The following is a 20140-nucleotide window of genomic DNA, read 5'->3' as shown; positions in this document are numbered from 1 at the left end:
TAACTTGTACAAACTTGTACAAGTGTTTTGATTTGCAAGTTTGGGCTTGTCAGCGAATTTAACCGTTTTCGGTACACGAAGCGAGATGTTAGTTGACATGCTAGTGCGCTGTGCCACCTCATCCCATTGGTTTGAATGGCAAGATGCTAAATGCGAAACCCGATGGAATTGCTGTCTAAGTAGCGCATTCGAATAACCTGACTTAGGCAGTAAGACAGCAAGGCAGCTCCCTAGGTTTTCGAACACACCCAAAGTGTGTAAAAACATGACGTTAGAATCCTAATAAATAAATAAACAAATACAAAAGCCATAATGCACGTTCACAATATTTATTTCAGGATTTCTTAAATACTTCTCTGAACTACACACAATTCTGTACCTTTAAAAAAGAAAAAATAAAGTACAGCAGTAACATGACTGATGGCACTTAGCATTAACAACATGATTTATATCAGTTGTTGGTTCTTTGGTGACATATGAGATGACAACACACAATAAATGATACAATAACAACAAAATATTGAAATATATAATAAGTATAGTGTGGTTAAACTTTATTCAGTCACAATGTTTAAACTATCAATAGACAAGGAGTTTCTGTGCAAATGTTTGGAAACCCCTTAAGCCAAATTGCAACATTTCTCTCTATCTCTTCACCCCTTTTGCACACTTTACTGTAGTGTGGGTTTGATTTCAAATCTGTTTAATGGCTATTTTAACCCCACAATCTACACAGTCACCCATAACCAAGTAAAAACTTTACTTACTTAACGTTACTTTAAATGTCACTTTTAAAATTAAAAAAATTCTTTATACTGTAGATTTATAGACTATAAACACTTTTTACTATTTGTCATTATGAGTGAATTAGTGAAGATTGATGGGTAAAAAATGTTAATGTGCAAATACTATGGCAAAGGCCACATTTTATCCCTCCTCCTTGTATAGCACTGCTATTGCTCATTAAACAAGAATGTTCAAGTACCATCTGTTGGTTATCTCAAAGAAATGAGTATGCCACACACACACACACACTTTATGCATTTTGAACATCATGGTATTAGTTCTTCATCTGAACCTTCACTGTAGGGACTCTATACCTATACCTATTTTAACACAGCGTTTGACCAGGTGTTCCCAAACTAAAGACTGTATACAAAAAGTAACATTAAAAGAAAAAAAAGACACTGTTATTCCATGATCTTTTCCAACTGCAGAAAATATCTCAGCTTTTGGTATCAGACAACTTGAACTGCATTTCCCCCTATTTGCAGTGAGTTTGGGACAAAAGGTTTCAATTACATAGTTTTTAATATTGACTATCAAAGGCTATTATAACTATTCTGTTCAGAGCTGATGGAAATAAAGTGCAGCATCACACTATGCACAACAAATGTGTCATTTCTAGGTCAGCTGTAGTGATTGGTTTGACAGATCTCGGTGTGTACAGGTATAAGTGGGAACAGTGGGGTAAAAAATGTAAAATAATCCTCTCTCCTATTAGGAGAAATTAGAAGAGAACACAAGCACATTTTTCTAGGATGAGCACATGTTGCTTACTGTTTATTTCAGGTAAACATCAGTGGTCAGGTGTGCACATGGCACAACACATTCACTGGCATACCCTGGAGGGCAAATTTTGAATCCTTTCCCCTCACTTATGAAGAGCAGGATTTGAGTAATTGTATGCTATATTTGGATGTACATGCACAATTAAGGTGCACAGACAGCAATGCATTTTTTCACCACCATTACAAAAAAGCAAGACTAGTTTGTAGTCTAGTTGAAAGGTTGAGAGTTTGAATCCCAGCTCTGCCATGCAGCCACTGTTGGGCCCTTGAGCAAGGCCCTTAACCCTCTCTGCTTCAGGGGCGCCGTACAATGGCTAACACTGCGCTTTGACCGCAGCTTCCAAACAAGCTGGGATATGCGAAGAAAGAATTTTGTTGTACTGTACACCTGTATATGTATAAATGACAAATAAAGGCGTTCTTCTTCTTCTAGTCATCCAGCGGTCAATAAAGCCATCTGCTTGGTACATTTAGTTAACTATGGTGTAAAGAACACAGAAATTAATGTTCTCCGATAAGTTCTGCTGGGGACCTTGATCGCATCCAAGAAGGGTGTATTTGCTCTTATTTGGTGGATTCGCACGTGGGCTAGTCTTGAGCACTGCGAGTCACGTGCTGATATTACACTGGCACATCAGCACTGGGAATCAGAACTCTCCAAGTTTGAATCTCAGCTCTGCTACCGGTCGTCTGGGCACCTCTAGCAGGCACAATTGGCAGTGCCTGCAGCAGACAAAACTGCCCACTAGTCTGCTGGGTGGATAAAGACCAGACTAAAAATGAATTAAGGTCTTAGACACGGTGTAAGGACTCAAGGCTATAAATAATTGCTAGTAAATTTTCATTAAGCATTGCTAAAACGTTTTCCTATTTTTTACAGATAGCACTCTGGTAATCTGGTAATTCTGGTGATCCAAAAGTCTCTTCTATATTGACAATATTTCCTGCTTTACTACCTATAATACAGGTAGACAGCCACTACAATCATTAGCACGGGCAGAACAAAAAATGGTGTGAGCTGCAGTCCCAGCAGCCCCCAGGACAAAACTCCATTTACCAGCATAGCTGAGGAGATAATAAAGAGTCGAGTGATTCCAGTCCCGTGCTTCATTACCACAGACATTAGAAGACCATTAGCCACCTGTCCTGCTATGATAACCCAGACCAGTGCTGAATAACCTTCTAGAAACCCTCTCTCTCCACCACTGCTGGAGAAATGTGAAACCAGATTGATCCCCACACCAAAAATATACAGAAATAGATTCTGCAGGCTCAGGGGTAGACGCTGACTTTTCAGAACTTTCTCAGTGTAGACTGCAGCAAGACCTGAGATGAAGCAATACACGAGCATCAGCAGCAAACCCCATGTGGTGATATGAAGCCTGGGTTTTAGGTTCTCCTCCAACTCACCTGACCTCTCTGGATCCAGGCTGCTGTAGCTGTGCAACAGACCAGTGCCCATCAGAAACATCAGGGCGATCCACTGTGCAGGCCTCAGCCTTTTTCTCAAGCAGGTGGTATAGAGCAGAGCGGTGGAGGCGATCTTAAGGTTGCTGAGGACCTGGAATGAACTGGGGTCCATGTACGCCTGCATGAACACCACCAGGTTGTTATTAAAAGCGTAAAGAAAAGCAGGAACAGCATACGGCACCACAGCGATCCAGGATACAGAAACCCAGATGGCGTGGACGTTTCCCGATGCCACCAGAGCACCAAGAGAAAGCAGCAGCTTGCCGAATTCGATCAGAAGGACACAGGACGAAGAGCTGAAGGGAACGTGGCCCTCGGTTTTGGTCAGGGCGATAAGAGGGGCGTGTGAGCCATAGATCAGGACGAGGAGAGATGATAGAAGGCCCCATCGAGCACAGCGTAGCCGATGCCTAGTAGGAGGAGGAACTGTTTGATCAGAATCAATGTTTTTAATGATGATCATCACTGTTTTTATCCCAAATTGAATTAATTATTCCTACTGTTTGTTAATTCCATATTATATAACAGTGTAAATACGATGAGGAAAAGGTGTGCAGGATTTTAAGGCAGGCTGAAAGTGATTATATTTAAATAAATGAAAAAAACAAGCACTTAAATAAACCAATTGTACTACCATCTAAGTTTACAAAACACTTAAAAGTATGTCTCAACACAGCACTAATAAGTCTAGGAAATGGAGATCGAACCTAAAATTGCACTACAGATACCGACAGCAACAGTCAATTGTTCCCCCAATTCTTTCTCTTGATGTTAATTACCGGGGCCTTTCTTCAAAGAATTCAAATAGTCCTTAATGGTTCTCTCAATGTTGGGCACCTCATAGTTTTGTGCAGCATAGATGCCGGTGAGGGTTCCCAAAGCAACCCCCAAAACTGCTGTGGCACGAAGTCTGGCCACCACATAACCAGCCAGGAAACCCTTCAGAAACGGAGAAGCTAACAGTGAACCGCCCTGCAAAACAAAACAAAACAAAGTCACAAATAATTGCGATTTACAAATGCTATGAGGGATCTTCAAAAAGTTTCCACACTTTTAAATTTTGGTTGAAAACGGTGAGGGAGGGAGGAGTAGTAATTGGTCGTGTCTGAGAGACTGAGAGAGAGCTTATAGTCCGGATTTAGTGCCATCTGATTTCCACCTTTGTGGACGCTCAAAGAAGCTTTAATGGTAAAAAAGATTTTCATGTGATGATGATGTGAACGCAGAGGTGCATCAGTGGCTACGCGTTCAACCAAAAACAGTTTTTGCTGATGGCATTGAAAAGTTGGTACGACACTGGGAAAAATGCATCAGAAGGTAACTGTGTAGAAAAGTGATGTCATTTGTTTTTAAAATTCTTAATAAATAGAGTTAAAAAGTGTGGAAACTTTTTGAAGAATCCAGATTTAAGGTCGAATTCAACAGTTCAGGGTTTGTAAAACAGTGAGAATCAGTTTCTCTCCACCAAGTCTGTGCTTCACTTTGCATTTGATTGCGTCATATAAACAATTCATTTCATTGGCAGCGCTTTGAAAAATTGTGGGGTGGTGCAAATGACAGGGGATCGCAATATGCAACAGGGAATTTACAGTGTCTAGACTGGGGGGATAGAGAACTGCATGGCTTAAAACCAGCACCATAAATCCTGATTAAAATGTGTTGCTGATCACACTGAACAAACAGTTCAACAAAACAACTCTGATTGCTGACCTAACCTAAAGGCCTGAAATAAACAAAAAACTGGATTAATTAGTTCCTACTTATTATTTTAGCTTCAAGTCATTTAACTTAAGCATGACTTGGGTAATGCTAGACTAAATATGGCTTTAAAAGGACAAATTCTAGCAGTACAGCATTAGAGCAACATCAAAAGCGATGATATAAAAAGTACCATTTGTGACATACTGGATAGGGTTGTTGTAAATCCAGTACCATTTGTTGTAAATCCAGTACCATGTTTTACACCTGTGGTTACATCCATGGACATGTAGTTACAGGTTACACGTGATTTATCAGTTCAGGTTCAATGTCAAACAGAGTCACAGCCAATTTTGTATCTCCAATTTATCTAGCTTACACTTCTTTGGACTGTGGGAGGAAACTGGAAAAACCCAGGTTCATATGACCAATGCTGCAGCTTTTAAAACATTTAAAACTTAAAACATTTCCATTCAAAACTTTAGGACAATTCAGAATCAGCTTTATTTGAATCAGAATTTGTTTCTGGCTGTTGGTAGCTCTCTACAATATACAGACAATATACAGACAAGTATATAGCTAGATTATCTATCAATAATAATACAGACAATTGGCAGGGTATCAGATCTTATTAAAATAAGCCATCATCTCTAGTAAGATTACATACAAATTCAAGCGGGCTATTAAGTGCAAAATTCAGCAGTACCTGTGGTATTCCAGCCTGCACTTCATTCTCCACTCGTTTCTGGATGTCTGCAAGTTGATCTTTGAGCAGTGCTAGATCCTTGACTTGGCTCAGAGGATCCTGCAAACACAAGCCAAAATGTCAAACCTGCATTATGTAACCAGAAGAACAATTTCCTGTTACACGTGGGCTCTTAAAAAGCTGGTTTAATTAAGTAAAACTGAGACTGGTGGAACACTTTAAACCAGAAACTGCCTGCAGTGAAATTATCTTCTCTCAGCTTTTATGACAACTTCTTAGTTTAATCCATGGTTTCAACACACCCTGAACACTTGAATCTCTTGGTAATGCTCATATAGTAGAAGCTGAAGCAAATAAAGGGTTGTTATTGAGTTCCCAATGATTTATTCATGTTGTAATCCAACTTTAGGTTATACAGACAAAGATCAACAATTTTATATAGCAATTAAATATTCTTATTACTAGGATTTTAACATCATGTTTTACAGACTTTGGTTACATTCATGACAGAACTGGTAGTTAATCGTAACACAAGATTCATCAGTTCACAAGGTTATATCCAAACAGTCTTGGACAATTTTGTATCTCCAATTCCCCTCACTTACATGTTTTCGGACTGTGGGAGGAAACCGGAGCTCTCAAAGGAAACCCACGCAGACAAGGGAAGAACATGCACAGTCCAGGCAGAAAGGACCCGAAACACCCCAACTGGGGATTAATTGTTTGTTTTGTTTTATTAGGATTTTAACGTATTTGGTTACATTCATGACAGGAACGGTAGTTACTTATTACACAAGATTCATCAGTTCACAAGGTTATATCCAACACAGTCCAATTCACCTCACTTGCATGTCTTTGGACTGTGGGAGGAAACCGGAGCACCTGGAAACCCACGTGGACACGGGGAAAACATGCAAACTCCACACAGAAAGGAGCCGGACCGCCCCACCTGGGGATCGAATTCGGGACCTTCTTGCTGTGAGGTGACAGTGCTACCCACTGAGCCACCGTGCCACCCATGTAGGGGTTGAATAATTGTGACATTGTAGTATTTACATAATATCCTACTACTGGAAAATACCACATAAATCATTTTATTTCTTCATCCACTCTATCATTCAACTGATAAGGCACAATCTAACATGCATAAAAAGAAGAATGTGAATTTTATTTGTCATAACTGTGCACTCAAAGACAGGCTTAATACAGATTGTATATTGTTATATCAATACATTGTATCATATTCTACTACAATGTTGTGACATTGCAGAAGCTTGTGGAAACGATGCCACAGTGAATGCGTGCTGTAATCAAAGCTGAAGGCGGTCCAACGAAATGTTAGTGTGTGCGACCTTTTTTTTGGCCAGGCAGTGTATTTTGGGCTAATGTCAAATACTGGGGTTGTTTTTGACACTTATACACTGAAAACAACACAAATATAATATAAAACACTGAAATACAAGTGAAGAACAGTTACAATTAATATAAAAATACAATAAAACCGTAACTTATTTTTTTTACGATAAGCGTTTTAGACCTGGAGAAGCTGATTCTTACAATTTCTCAGAACCCCCCGCTATAACACAAGTTTAGAAGTGATACAGTGAGGAATGAACAGCTTAACACAGAGTGGATTTGATGTTATTCGTCTCATATTCCCACTTTGATGACGTTTTACCGCATCGAGTTTAGGGGACGTCGAGTTACAAGGTACCACTTTATTTCTATTCGGCTGGTCAGTTGAACTGAGGCGAATAAAATGTATAAATACATGTATACGTGCATTAAAGTCTTAAGAATGGACTTAAGAATTCTGCTACACGAAACAACTTGGTTAAAACTGAATAACGAAAGCTGGTGGTACCAAAAAAAGAAGCTAAAGTAAAGCAAAACTTACTAGTTATCCAATGACTGAAACTTTTAGTTTAATAGAAACCCTCAATCCATGTAAATATGAAATTCTATTTATAAATGTGTAGGAGTTGTACATCTTATAAACACTGAACACACAGTAAATAACCAACCATGTTACCACTTACAACACTACCATAACATTCTCTTAATGGTAAAAGATTTCCATAGAAATAATCTTGTCGTCAGATGACTGAAGAACGTAATAAGTAAAGAACGTGTTATAATGTGCAGATTTTGCAGCTGATTAAGTGTAAAGTCACTCTTCTCTCACCTTGTCATTCGCCATACTTCTTCCTCGTGTTATTGCCGAACGACATCTGTGATCGGTTAGTTTGGTCTGACTCTCACTCAATGGTCACGCAGCTGCTTCTGTCTGACAATCGTAACCGATTCAGTTCCGAGTTTATTTTAGAGTCGACTCCAATTCCAGTTTTAAGAGATTTTCAGAAATTCATGTGATCGGTTTACAATGCCATCGGTTAAAAACCTTAAACACAAAACAAGTTACAAAAAATTTGCAAGATTAGTTCACTTTATAATATATACTACATACGTATAATGATCTTAAAGCTGGGTCGGCGTCATCTGATCATTTCTATTCATCCATTAAAGGGTACCGAAATTTGTGGTTTACTCTCTTGTCTATCTGTCTCTCTCTCCCTCTGTCTATTTTTTATATCAATATTTATGTTGTATTTGGGACCACCGTTTTACATTAAACTCTGAGTTTGTCATGTTTTCTTTGATAACAGTAAGGATTACGTTGAAGTGAATGAGAAATTAACATTTATCCATAAAATGACTAGAAGGGGCAATATAAACAAGACTCATTCTTATGCAGTTGTTTTGGTATTTGTTTTGACAGTTGTGCTTTAATTTGTTCTTTAGACATTCCCTACCTATTTGCAGTCAACAGTTTTGACAAGTGAAACATCTAGTACTATTCATAAAATGAATAATAAAATATTTTTTAATTTAATGTTACATTATAATTAATTATATAATATTATAATGTTACCAGCCAAATCAAACAAAAAAAAAATTATTATTATAATTACTATTTATTTAGTTTTTTGTGCTGATTTATATTTGAGACTGCGGTTTCACATTAAACAATTAAAAATTAATTTATAAAAGTTATATTTGCGTGTCCATGTAAATGATTTGTGTTTCAATGATGTTCGATTTTCACAATAAAACATAATTTATAATAATAATAATAATAAGCATCATCATAATAACAATAACAATAATAATAATAATAACAATACTAACAATACTAACAATAATAATAATCATAATAATAATAATAACAATAATAAAAACAATAATAATCATAATAATAATAACAATAATAATAACAATAATAATAATACTTCTAAAAATAATAATAATAAGAATAACAAAACAATAATAATAATAATAATAACAATAACAATAATAATAATAATCAATGTGGTTGTCTATTAAATTTCATTTGGTTGTCGGTTCCTGTTGCAGACACTCAACAAAACATTCACGTGTTTAAAACACCGCTTATGATTGGCTGTTATTTATTCATCGCGTCACTGGATTGGATGAAAGCCTTAGCAACAATGCGCCATTTGCAATGAAACATAGGGAACGGAAAGCTGAAAAAGCGTCTTTCTTCATTTGTGAAATTATGCACCAGACAGCTCATTTCAACACGCAGCATGTGTACTGAGGTGGTTAAACAGGCTTTTGTGTGATATGGAAGATTCTGTACGGATCGGCAGAGTGAAAGAGGTAAGGTTGCAATAAGACCGTCTCTCATTGGATAACTCGTGTTCAACAGTATCAGTAAGGCGACGCATCGAGGCCGAATTCCAAACCGCTATGTGTTTGACTCTTCAGTGCACTATATTGAGTGTAAAAGCAGATATTTTACACACTATGTAGTGTGCTTATATAGGGAGACATGGTGTCATTTGTATTACGGAAAGCCTGTGCTCAGACTGAGTGAAAGCGGTCTGAGCTCAGGCGGTGTGCTTTCATGCTGTGCTGATATTGTGTAACTTATTACCAGGAGAATGGAGTGAAATTTAACACAAATGACAGTTTAATTCAAGAAAAATAATGATTAAAACCTTTACTAAAACAGGGCTGGAACAGTGCCTCTTTATTAATTTTGTATTTAACTACATTAGTTGGTCCTGGATTATTGAGTGGCCTGCATGTGTACTGTACTGTACACCACATTATTCAGATCATCAGCAGTGTTGGTCAGATAATTGATTAATGTGCATGAAATGTGTGAAAAACCCCCAGCTCTAGTGGTTAAAGGACAAAGTACAGTGTGTGATGGTTGCAGTTTAGCAAGGCTTACCATGGTCTTGCCATATTTTCTTTAAAAACAGTAAAAATTAAATGTAAAGTAAATGATAAGTGAACTCATCTATAACATGACTAACAGAAGAAATATAAACACACAGGCCTGCTCATGTCATTTTAGTCCTCATTCTTGGGCAGTTGCTTTGATAATTCTTTTAACAGAATTCACCCTATTTGTAGTAATAAAATGTATTTTTTTTTCCAGAGAAACTTTAATTCTAGTACTGTTTACAAATTGCATAATAAAATAAAGTTGGTTGTTTATACCATTATAATGTAAGATATTAAACAATACTATGATCAGTTACCCAACCAATTAAAATAGAATCCTTTATTTGACATTTGACATTCTTTTTTCACACATCACAGCTTGTTTTTATTACATTTTTTTAAACTAGGGTCAGAGCGGGAGCCTATCCCAGCTTTTCAATGGGCGCAAGACACCCTGGATGGCGCGCCAGTCCATCGCAGGGCAGACACACTCACACCCCAATTCACCTATAGGGCAATACAGTGTCTCCAATTAACCTGACTGCATGTTGGACTGTGGGAGGAAACCGGAGCTCCCGGAGGAAACCCACGCAGACATGGGGAGAACATGCAAACTCCACACAGAAAGGACCCAGACCACCCGCCTGGTGATTGAACCCAGGACCTTCTTGCTGTGAGGCGACAGTGCTGCCCACTGAACCATGTATTTGGGAATACATTATTTTTTTATTTTAAGATAGTTTGGGATACAGCATGTAATGACATTCCAAAGAAATGAAATTATATTCGAAATATGATTAAGATTCGGTTACAAAGTTTATACAGCAGATATTATTTACCTCAACTCTGATCAGAATGAAGCTGTTTCTGATATTGAATATGTAACCAACCAACCAATCTCTTAAGAAATATGTTTATTCTAATCATAATTGTTTTAGAATATGTAGTTCTTTTTAAGTATATGATTTTTTAAAATGTTGTTTAAATTATCTGCCTAGCAATTAAATATTTTTATACATCTGGTTCAATTGTACAAAAACATTTAAACAAACATTCTTGTTAGTGTCAAAGCTATGACCATTGGGTGCACAGTGGAGGCCTAAAAATTACAAAAGGTCCTAATTTACCCCTTGTTTCTTCGGCCGGCATGGTGGCTAAATGGGTAGCACTGTTGCCTCACAGAGGGTCCTGGGTTCGATCCCCAGGTGGGGCGGTCCAGGTCCTTTCTGTGTGGAGTTTGCATGTTCTCCCCATGTCTGCGTGGGTTTCCTCCAGGTGCTCCAGTTTCCTGCCACAGCCCAAAGACATGCAAGTGAGGTGAATTGGAGACACTAAATTGTCCAAGACTGTGTTTGATATAACCTTGTGATCCTAATAAACAAACTTGTTTCTTCACGCCTACTTGTTACATGACTGATATGATTCTCTAAACTATAGTCAGTTACTATACTACATGTTATAAATCTTTGCCCTACAGGACATGTAGGAGGTGAATTGGCTATTCTAAGCTGCCACCAGGTATGTGTAGTCAAATCTGTACATTTGAGTGTGCCCTGTCATAGATTAGCACCTTGTCCAGGTTGTATGTCTTGGTGTTTCCAAGTGCTGTCTGACCTACTTTCCTGACCAGTAAAAAGCAGTCAAAACAAATAAAAGACACCGGGGCGCAGGCTAGAAATACCATGGACACGGTGCCAATCCATTGCAGGGCCAAACCACCATCACCCTTCAAGACATGGCCAATCATGTCTGTGTAGACGCCTGTCCAGCAAGTAGCATCTCTTGAGATTCGAACCTGGAAATAACAGCTTCATTCCAATCATGTTACACATAGAACTGAGCGGCAACTGGTGTATTTATACAGAAACCATCCAGTGTCCAGTGATGGAGGCGATGTATGAAGAGACAGAGCTGAAGGTGATTGAGGAGGTAGAGAGCTGTTACAATGTAGTGGATCTTCCTTCAGCAAAGAAGAAGAGAAGGAGCAGAAGCAGCACAGAACATGCAGAGAAACCCAAACGACCCAGGTAACACCTGTCTTCAGTTGAAATCAGAAGTTTACATCCAATTATAAGGGGCATTTCTGTTTTGATAAGGTTTTGGCTGCAACTTTTATTTTCTGTGGCTAAATCATTCGAACATCTCTGAGTCTTTTTAAAATCATTCACATGTATTAGTCCTTTTTGGTTTGTTGTGGGACTTCTGAAAGCCATCTGGGTAAAACATGCAGCATAAATCAACAGTAATAAGTTACATCTGGTAACTTCTCTGTGCCCATAAACACAAGGCTAGTTTGTCAACATTTATTGCACTGACACTAAAGCGTTATGATGAAAAAGTACATGGAATACATAAATGGAAGACATAGTTGTCTCTATTTTATGTTTGGGTTAAAAACATATGATCACCTCTGGCTCAAATGAAGTTAGTCTAGATGCCCAGATGTAATAAAAAAAGAGGTTTGACATGAATTAGAAGCTGCTTAAACACTTGGCACTGTCCAGGTAGCTATACATCATTTAGAAGCTGATTCATTGACTTTGTAGCATCTATTTTTGTAGCTAAGCTACAAAGTCGAGTCACATTATTATTTATTTATTTATATTTTTCCCCCTCTTTTTCCCCCAATTTTTATGTCTCAACTGACATGCGCCCCCTGCGGTACGCGCAGTCAGTACAGATAGTGCATTCTTCACCTGCACGAGTCGAGTTCATACACTTGACGGGCACTGTGCACGGAGGGCCACACCCTCATCAGCATTATTTCTCAGCCCTGTGCAGGCGCCATCAGTCAGCCAGCAGGGGCCGCAGTCGCACCAGTTATGAGGACCTATGATCCGACTAACAACCCTGAACAACAGCCAGTCGTTGTTCATGCAGCCGCCCAGCCCAGTCGGAAGGCAGAGCTGAGATTCGATACGATGTATTCGAAACCCCAACTCCGGTGAGCTAGCGTACTTTACCGCTGCGCCACCTGAGCGGCTGTCGAGTCACATTATTATGACCACCTTTGACGGGGGCAGCGCGTAGCTTATGAATAAAGTCATGTTTCGTGTGCTGGCTTTGTGGGTGTATAAGGTGTGCGATAGGCTGTCTGCACATATATCTCTGTTTGCTGTCATGGGTAAAAGTACCATGGGTAAAATTGTCTTTCCTGGGGCGGATGGGATCTTCCAGCAAGACAATGCGTTAGAAATGTATGACATCGGTTGGAAGAGCATGACCAAGACTTCCAAGTACTACCCTGGCATCCTGATTCCCCAGACTTGACTCAATTGAGCATCTGTGGGACCACCTTGATTGTCGTGTTCGCTCTATGGATCCTCCCCTACACACCCTCCAGCATCTGTGGGATGCACTGCAGTCAGCACGGCTCCAGATGCCTGTGACAACCAACCAGGAGCTTATTAAGTCACTTACAGCCCTGCTGTCCATGCTGCACACGGCGGTTACTAAATAAACTTTTGACCTATTCCATATTTAGGAGCAGATTGGGTCCACATATCAGACTTGGCACAGTTTTTACATAGGTTGCCTTTCCTAACGCAACCCTCCTATTTTCCTCTGAGCTTGGGACTGGCACTGAGAGCTGAAAGCACACTGATAAGTGCACCTCTCAATGGCTAGGCTGTTTTGTTCAAGTTTAAGAGTTCAAGAGAGGCTTTATTGTCATTCAGCTATTTACAAGTACATATTGAAACGAAACAACATTCCTCCAGGAACAAGGTGCAACACAGAACACAAGTGCAAAACAATACAGTATGCACAGTGCAGATAAAAAAAACCAGTACAATAAATGCAAAGACCTACAATAAATACAAGAGACATTTTAAATCTGAAGGGATTAAGGGGGGCGAGACTAGAGACAAATGTAGTGTTTGCCAGTACATGGTGAGGTAGAAAACATATTCTGGTATACAGTTAGCAGCATAGGATTTTTATAGCAGCAGAGATATAAAAAGAGTAAGGTGCAAAAATACAGCATTGACATCTCCCACCAGCATATTAGCCAGTCGTGTTAGTGTAGTGCCTGACCAGCCGACAGCACAGCTGAGCACATTCTTACCCAAGATCCCTGCATCTCAGCAGTAGTGAGCTAGCATACTTTATCACTCATCCAACTGTGCTGGCAAATCGACCTGCAACTACATCTGTACTGTACTTATATCTGTATCTGCAGGTCTGGTTACCTGCTGTACTACTTTGATGTGCATCAGAGTTTGCAGCAAGAACATCCTGACATGCCGCAGTCTGAGATCAACAAGCGCATCAGTGACAGCTGGAAGAGGCTCAACGTCGCTGATAAGGCGTATTATCTGGAGAGGGCCAAGATGGAAAAAGACGGCTTGGACCTTGTAAACGATGCTTATTAATACACTTTTTTATACTATAAATATATGAATTTTCAACTGAAGTCTGAAAATCCCCTATTTTAATCTCTCAACAGAGCATCCAGTCAGCTGTGTCATCACAAGACGTTCCCGGCTTTCGCAAAATTCGACCAAGAACTGACTACATCCTCCTCCCGAAGACCTCAGCCCAAGAGAAAAGACCTCAAGCCTCTGTGGATGATTGTATAGAAAGTGGGGCTGATCCTCTCAAGCAGGATGCTCCTCAGGAACCCCTGACTCTGGGCAGTGAGGTGGAGCTGGTGGAGCAATGTGTCGCCAAAGATCATATGGTGAAAGGCACAGTTGTGTCATTAAATAGATCTGCAGCTCTTCAGGGAGTTAACTCTTCAGCTGGAAGACTTCTGATGTTTCCACATGGTTCTCACTCCACCATCTTGAAATCAGAGGATAGGTGTGCCAGTGGGACAGTGATGCCACAGGTCAAAGCAGAAACCACTCATATGGTCACCATCATACCCAATCATGTAAGAATGTTGGTCTGACCGCCATGCAATGTTTTCCTTCCTATCTATCTATCTATCTATCTATCTATCTATCTATCTATCTATCTATCTATCTATCTATCTATCTATCTATCTATCTATCTATCTATCTATCTATCTTCTGACTTATTCAGATTGTTAATACTGCATACAAATTCCCTGTATTTCCTGATTGAATCCTAATAAATAGACTGAGAAATAATTGCATATTATGTACATATATATATATATATATATATATATATATATATATATATATATATGTACATAATATGCAATTATTTCTCACTGTATATATATATACAGTGTATCACAAAAGTGAGTACACCCCTCACATTTCTGCAGATATTTAAGTGTATCTTTTCATGGGACAACACTGACAAAATGACACTTTGACACAATGAAAAGTAGTCTGTGTGCAGCTTATATAACAGTGTAAATTTATTCTTCCCTCAAAATAACTCAATATACAGCCATTAATGTCTAAACCACCGGCAACAAAAGTGAGTACACCCCTAAGAGACTACACCCCTAAATGTCCAAATTGAGCACTGCTTGTCATTTTCCCTCCAAAATGTCATGTGACTCGTTAGTGTTACTAGGTCTCAGGTGTGCATAGGGAGCAGGTGTGTTCAATTTAGTAGTACAGCTCTCACACTGGTCACTGAAAGTTCCAACATGGCACCTCATGGCAAAGAACTCTCTGAGGATCTTAAAAGACGAATTGTTGCGCTACATGAAGATGGCCAAGGCTACAAGAAGATTGCCAACACCCTGAAACTGAGCTGCAGCACAGTGGCCAAGATCATCCAGCGTTATAAAAGAGCAGGGTCCACTCAGAACAGACCTCGCGTTGGTCGTCCAAAGAAGCTGAGTGCACGTGCTCAGCATCACATCCAACTGCTGTCTTTGAAAGATAGGCGCAGGAGTGCTGTCAGCATTGCTGCAGAGATTGAAAAGGTGGGGGGTCAGCCTGTCAGTGCTCAGACCATACGCCGCACACTACATCAAATTGGTCTGCATGGCTGTCACCCCAGAAGGAAGCCTCTTCTGAAGTCTCTACACAAGAAAGCCCGCAAACAGTTTGCTGAAGACATGTCAACAAAGGACATGGATTACTGGAACCATGTCCTATGGTCTGATGAGACCAAGATTAATTTGTTTGGTTCAGATGGTCTCAAGCATGTGTGGCGGCAATCAGGTGAGGAGTACAAAGATAAGTGTGTCATGCCTACAGTCAAGCATGGTGGTGGGAATGCCATGGTCTGGGGCTGCATGAGTGCAGCAGGTGTTGGGGAGTTACATTTCATTGAGGGACACATGAACTCCAATATGTACTGTGAAATACTGAGGCAGAGCATGATCCCCCTCCCTCCGGAAACTGGGTCGCAGGGCAGTGTTCCAGCATGATAATGACCCCAAACACACCTCTAAGACGACCACTGCTTTATTGAAGAGGCTGAGGGTAAAGGTGATGGACTGGCCAAGCATGTCTCCAGACCTAAACCCAATAGAACATCTTTGGGGCATCCTCAAGCGGAAGGTGGAGGAGCGCAAAGTCTCAAATATCCGCCAGCTCTGTGATGTCGTCATGGAGGAGTGGAAAAGCATTCCAGTGGCAACCTGTGAAGCTCTGGTAAACTCCATGCCCAGGAGAGTTAAGGCAGTTCTGGGAAATAATGGTGGCCACACAAAATATTGACACTTCAGGAACTTTCACTAAGGGGTGTACTCACTTTTGTTGCCGGTGGTTTAGACATTAATGGCTGTATATTGAGTTATTTTGAGGGAAGAATAAATTTACACTGTTATATAAGCTGCACACAGACTACTTTTCATTGTGTCAAAGTGTCATTTTGTCAGTGTTGTCCCATGAAAAGATATAATGAAATATTTGCAGAAATGTGAGGGGTGTACTCACTTTTGTGATACACTGTATATACAGTGGTTGGACAACGAAACTGAAACACCTGTCATTTTAGTGTGGGAGGTTTCATGGCTAAATTGGACCAGTCTGGTGGCCAATCTTCATTAATTGCACATTGCACCAGTAAGAGCAGAGTGTGAAGGTTCAATTAGCAGGGTAAGAGCACAGTTTTGCTCAAAATATTGCAATGCACACAACATTATGGGTGACATACCAGAGTTCAAAAGAGGACAAATTGTTGGTGCACGTCTTGCTGGCGCATCTGTGACCAAGACAGCAAGTCTTTGTGATGTATCAAGAGCCACGGTATCCAGGGTAATGTCAGCATACCACCAAGAAGGACAAACCACATCCAACAGGATTAACTGTGGACGCAAGAGGAAGCTGTCTGAAAGGGATGTTCGGGTGCTAACCCGGATTGTATCCAAAAAACATAAAACCACGGCTGCCCAAATCACGGCAGAATTAAATGTGCACCTCGACTCTCCTGTTTCCACCAGAACTGTTCGTCGGGAGCTCCACAGGGTCAATATACACGGCCGGGCTGCTATAGCCAAACCTTTGGTCACTCGTGCCAATGCCAAACGTCGGTTTCAATGGTGCAAGGAGCACAAATCTTGGGCTGTGGACAATGTGAAACATGTATTGTTCTCTGATGAGTCCACCTTTACTGTTTTCCCCACATCCGGGAGAGTTACGGTGTGGAGAAGCCCCAAAGAAGCGTACCACCCAGACTGTTGCATGCCCAGAGTGAAGCATGGGGGTGGATCAGTGATGGTTTGGGCTGCCATATCATGGCATTCCCTTGGCCCAATACTTGTGCTAGATGGGCGCGTCACCGCCAAGGACTACCGAACCATTCTGGAGGACCATGTGCATCCAATGGTTCAAACATTGTATCCTGAAGGCGGTGCCGTGTATCAGGATGACAATGCACCAATACACACAGCAAGACTGGTGAAAGATTGGTTTGATGAACATGAAAGTGAAGTTGAACATCTCCCATGACCTGCACAGTCACCAGATCTAAATATTATTGAGCCACTTTGGGGTGTTTTGGAGAAGCGAGTCAGGAAACGTTTTCCTCCACCAGCATCACGTAGTGACCTGGCCACTATCCTGCAAGAAGAATGGCTTAAAATCCCTCTGACCACTGTGCAGGACTTGTATATGTCATTTCCAAGACGAATTGACGCTGTATTGGCTGCAAAAGGAGGCCCTACACCATACTAATAAATTATTGTGGTCTAAAACCAGGTGTTTCAGTTATTTTGTCCAACCCCTGTATATATATATATATATATATATATATATATATATACAGTGTATCACAAAAGTGAGTACACCCCTCACATTTCTGCAGATATTTAAGTATATCTTTTCATGGGACAACACTGGGACAACACTGACAAAATGACACTTTGACACAATGAAAAGTAGTCTGTGTGCAGCTTATATAACAGTGTAAATTTATTCTTCCCTCAAAATAACTCAATATACAGCCATTAATGTCTAAACCACCGGCAACAAAAGTGAGTACACCCCTAAGAGACTACACCCCTAAATGTCCAAATTGAGCACTGCTTGTCATTTTCCCTCCAAAATGTCATGTGATTTGTTAGTGTTACTAGGTCTCAGGTGTGCATAGGGAGCAGGTGTGTTCAATTTAGTAGTACAGCTCTCACACTCTCTCATACTGGTCACTGAAAGTTCCAACATGGCACCTCATGGCAAAGAACTCTCTGAGGATCTTAAAAGACGAATTGTTGCGCTACATGAAGATGGCCAAGGCTACAAGAAGATTGCCAACACCCTGAAACTGAGCTGCAGCACAGTGGCCAAGATCATCCAGCGTTTTAAAAGAGCAGGGTCCACTCAGAACAGACCTCGCGTTGGTCGTCCAAAGAAGCTGAGTGCACGTGCTCAGCGTCACATCCAACTGCTGTCTTTGAAAGATAGGTGCAGGAGTGCTGTCAGCATTGCTGCAGAGATTGAAAAGGTGGGGGGTCAGCCTGTCAGTGCTCAGACCATACGCCGCACACTACATCAAATTGGTCTGCATGGCTGTCACCCCAGAAGGAAGCCTCTTCTGAAGTCTCTACACAAGAAAGCCCACAAACAGTTTGCTGAAGACATGTCAACAAAGGACATGGATTACTGGAACCATGTCCTATGGTCTGATGAGACCAAGATTAATTTGTTTGGTTCAGATGGTCTCAAGCATGTGTGGCAGCAATCAGGTGAGGAGTACTAAGATAAGTGTGTCATGCCTACAGTCAAGCATGGTGGTGGGAATGCCATGGTCTGGGGCTGCATGAGTGCAGCAGGTGTTGGGGAGTTACATTTCATTGAGGGACACATGAACTCCAATATGTACTGTGAAATACTGAAGCAGAGCATGATCCCCTCCCTCCGGAAACTGGGTCGCAGGGCAGTGTTCCAGCATGATAATGACCCCAAACACACCTCTAAGACGACCACTGCTTTATTGAAGAGGCTGAGGGTAAAGGTGATGGACTGGCCAAGCATGTCTCCAGACCTAAACCCAATAGAACATCTTTGGGGCATCCTCAAGCGGAAGGTGGAGGAGCGCAAAGTCTCGAATATCCGCCAGCTCCGTGATGTCGTCATGGAGGAGTGGAAAAGCATTCCAGTGGCAACCTGTGAAGCTCTGGTAAACTCCATGCCCAGGAGAGTTAAGGCAGTTCTGGGAAATAATGGTGGCCACACAAAATATTGACACTTCAGGAACTTTCACTAAGGGGTGTACTCACTTTTGTTGCTGGTGGTTTAGACATTAATGGCTGTATATTGAGTTATTTTGAGGGAAGAATAAATTTACACTGTAATATAAGCTGCACACAGACTACTTTTCATTGTGTCAAAGTGTCATTTTGTCAGTGTTGTCCCATGAAAAGATATACTTAAATATCTGCAGAAATGTGAGGGGTGTACTCACTTTTGTGATACACTGTATATATATATATATATATATATATATATATATATATATATATATATATATATATATATATATATATATATATAAATTGTCATTATACATCTGGTTGTGGCCTTAAACATATTTTTGTTCTTTTGCTTGAAAAATTTTATTAAGAATTTTGATTTCTGTGTTAAATGTTAACCTAAACTTGTTTTTATTTAGGATCTGGTGAGAAACAAGGTACTTCCTGCAACCAGTCCAATAATGATGCTCCCTCTGATGAACCGAGTGAAACCAGACCCTAAACCCTCATTCAAACTGGTATGCTTGTTTCATTAATGATTTTTGGTTTATTCTAATATTAAATAAATTTTTTATAAATACATTGTTTATAATAAAGGCTTACTGTTGTCCTTTTTAATAACTGGACACTATGACTGATTTAAATATTAATTCTTTTTATAGTCCATAAAGTACACAAGAAGAGGCAGAGGCAGTTGCAGCACTCCCGGATGCTCTTTCACCTACGTAACTCGACATAAACCGCCTACCTGTCCTGACTGTGGGCAGCACCTCGGTGGAAAGTGGGTTCCATCTGTGAGTTGAATTTTCCTTTTTTAGTTTCCTATCTGGCTGTACCATAACCATCTGGCTCAATGGGTAGCACTGTCGC

The 20140-nt window shown here is 40.3% G+C and overlaps 3 protein-coding genes across 3 annotated transcripts in view; 1 reads left to right on the top strand and 2 right to left on the bottom strand.

The window, feature by feature from the left end:
• Positions 1-315: 315 nt before the first annotated feature.
• Positions 316-3542, bottom strand: slc35a4 (solute carrier family 35 member A4). Its single transcript, XM_062990440.1, has one exon. The coding sequence runs from the start codon at positions 3502-3504 to the stop codon at positions 2524-2526; it is 981 nt and encodes a 326-aa protein (XP_062846510.1). The 5' UTR covers positions 3505-3542; the 3' UTR covers positions 316-2523.
• A 267-nt stretch (positions 3543-3809) lies between these two features.
• LOC134307310 (SLC35A4 upstream open reading frame protein-like) lies at positions 3810-7653 on the bottom strand. Its single transcript, XM_062990459.1, has 3 exons — positions 7631-7653; positions 5446-5544; positions 3810-4013 (listed from the first exon to the last, which is right to left on the bottom strand). The coding sequence occupies exons 1-3, from the start codon at positions 7643-7645 to the stop codon at positions 3813-3815; spliced, it is 315 nt and encodes a 104-aa protein (XP_062846529.1). The 5' UTR covers positions 7646-7653; the 3' UTR covers positions 3810-3812.
• Positions 7654-8967: 1314 nt separating this feature from the next.
• Positions 8968-20140, top strand: part of hmgxb3 (HMG box domain containing 3) — a 29957-nt gene continuing 18784 nt past the window's right edge. The window contains exons 1-6 of the mRNA XM_062994702.1: positions 8968-9126; positions 11567-11729; positions 13883-14057; positions 14150-14578; positions 19690-19788; positions 19933-20064. Of these exons, the coding sequence (XP_062850772.1) occupies positions 11587-11729; positions 13883-14057; positions 14150-14578; positions 19690-19788; positions 19933-20064 (978 nt within the window). The 5' untranslated portion in view covers positions 8968-9126; positions 11567-11586. The remainder of the gene's footprint in view (positions 9127-11566; positions 11730-13882; positions 14058-14149; positions 14579-19689; positions 19789-19932; positions 20065-20140) is intronic.

This window comes from Trichomycterus rosablanca, chromosome 1 (assembly GCF_030014385.1).
Source record: "Trichomycterus rosablanca isolate fTriRos1 chromosome 1, fTriRos1.hap1, whole genome shotgun sequence".
In the NCBI taxonomy this organism is placed as follows: domain Eukaryota; kingdom Metazoa; phylum Chordata; class Actinopteri; order Siluriformes; family Trichomycteridae; genus Trichomycterus; species Trichomycterus rosablanca.
The sequence above is the reverse complement of the archived record's forward strand: the minus strand, read 5'-3'. Positions and strand labels throughout refer to the sequence as shown.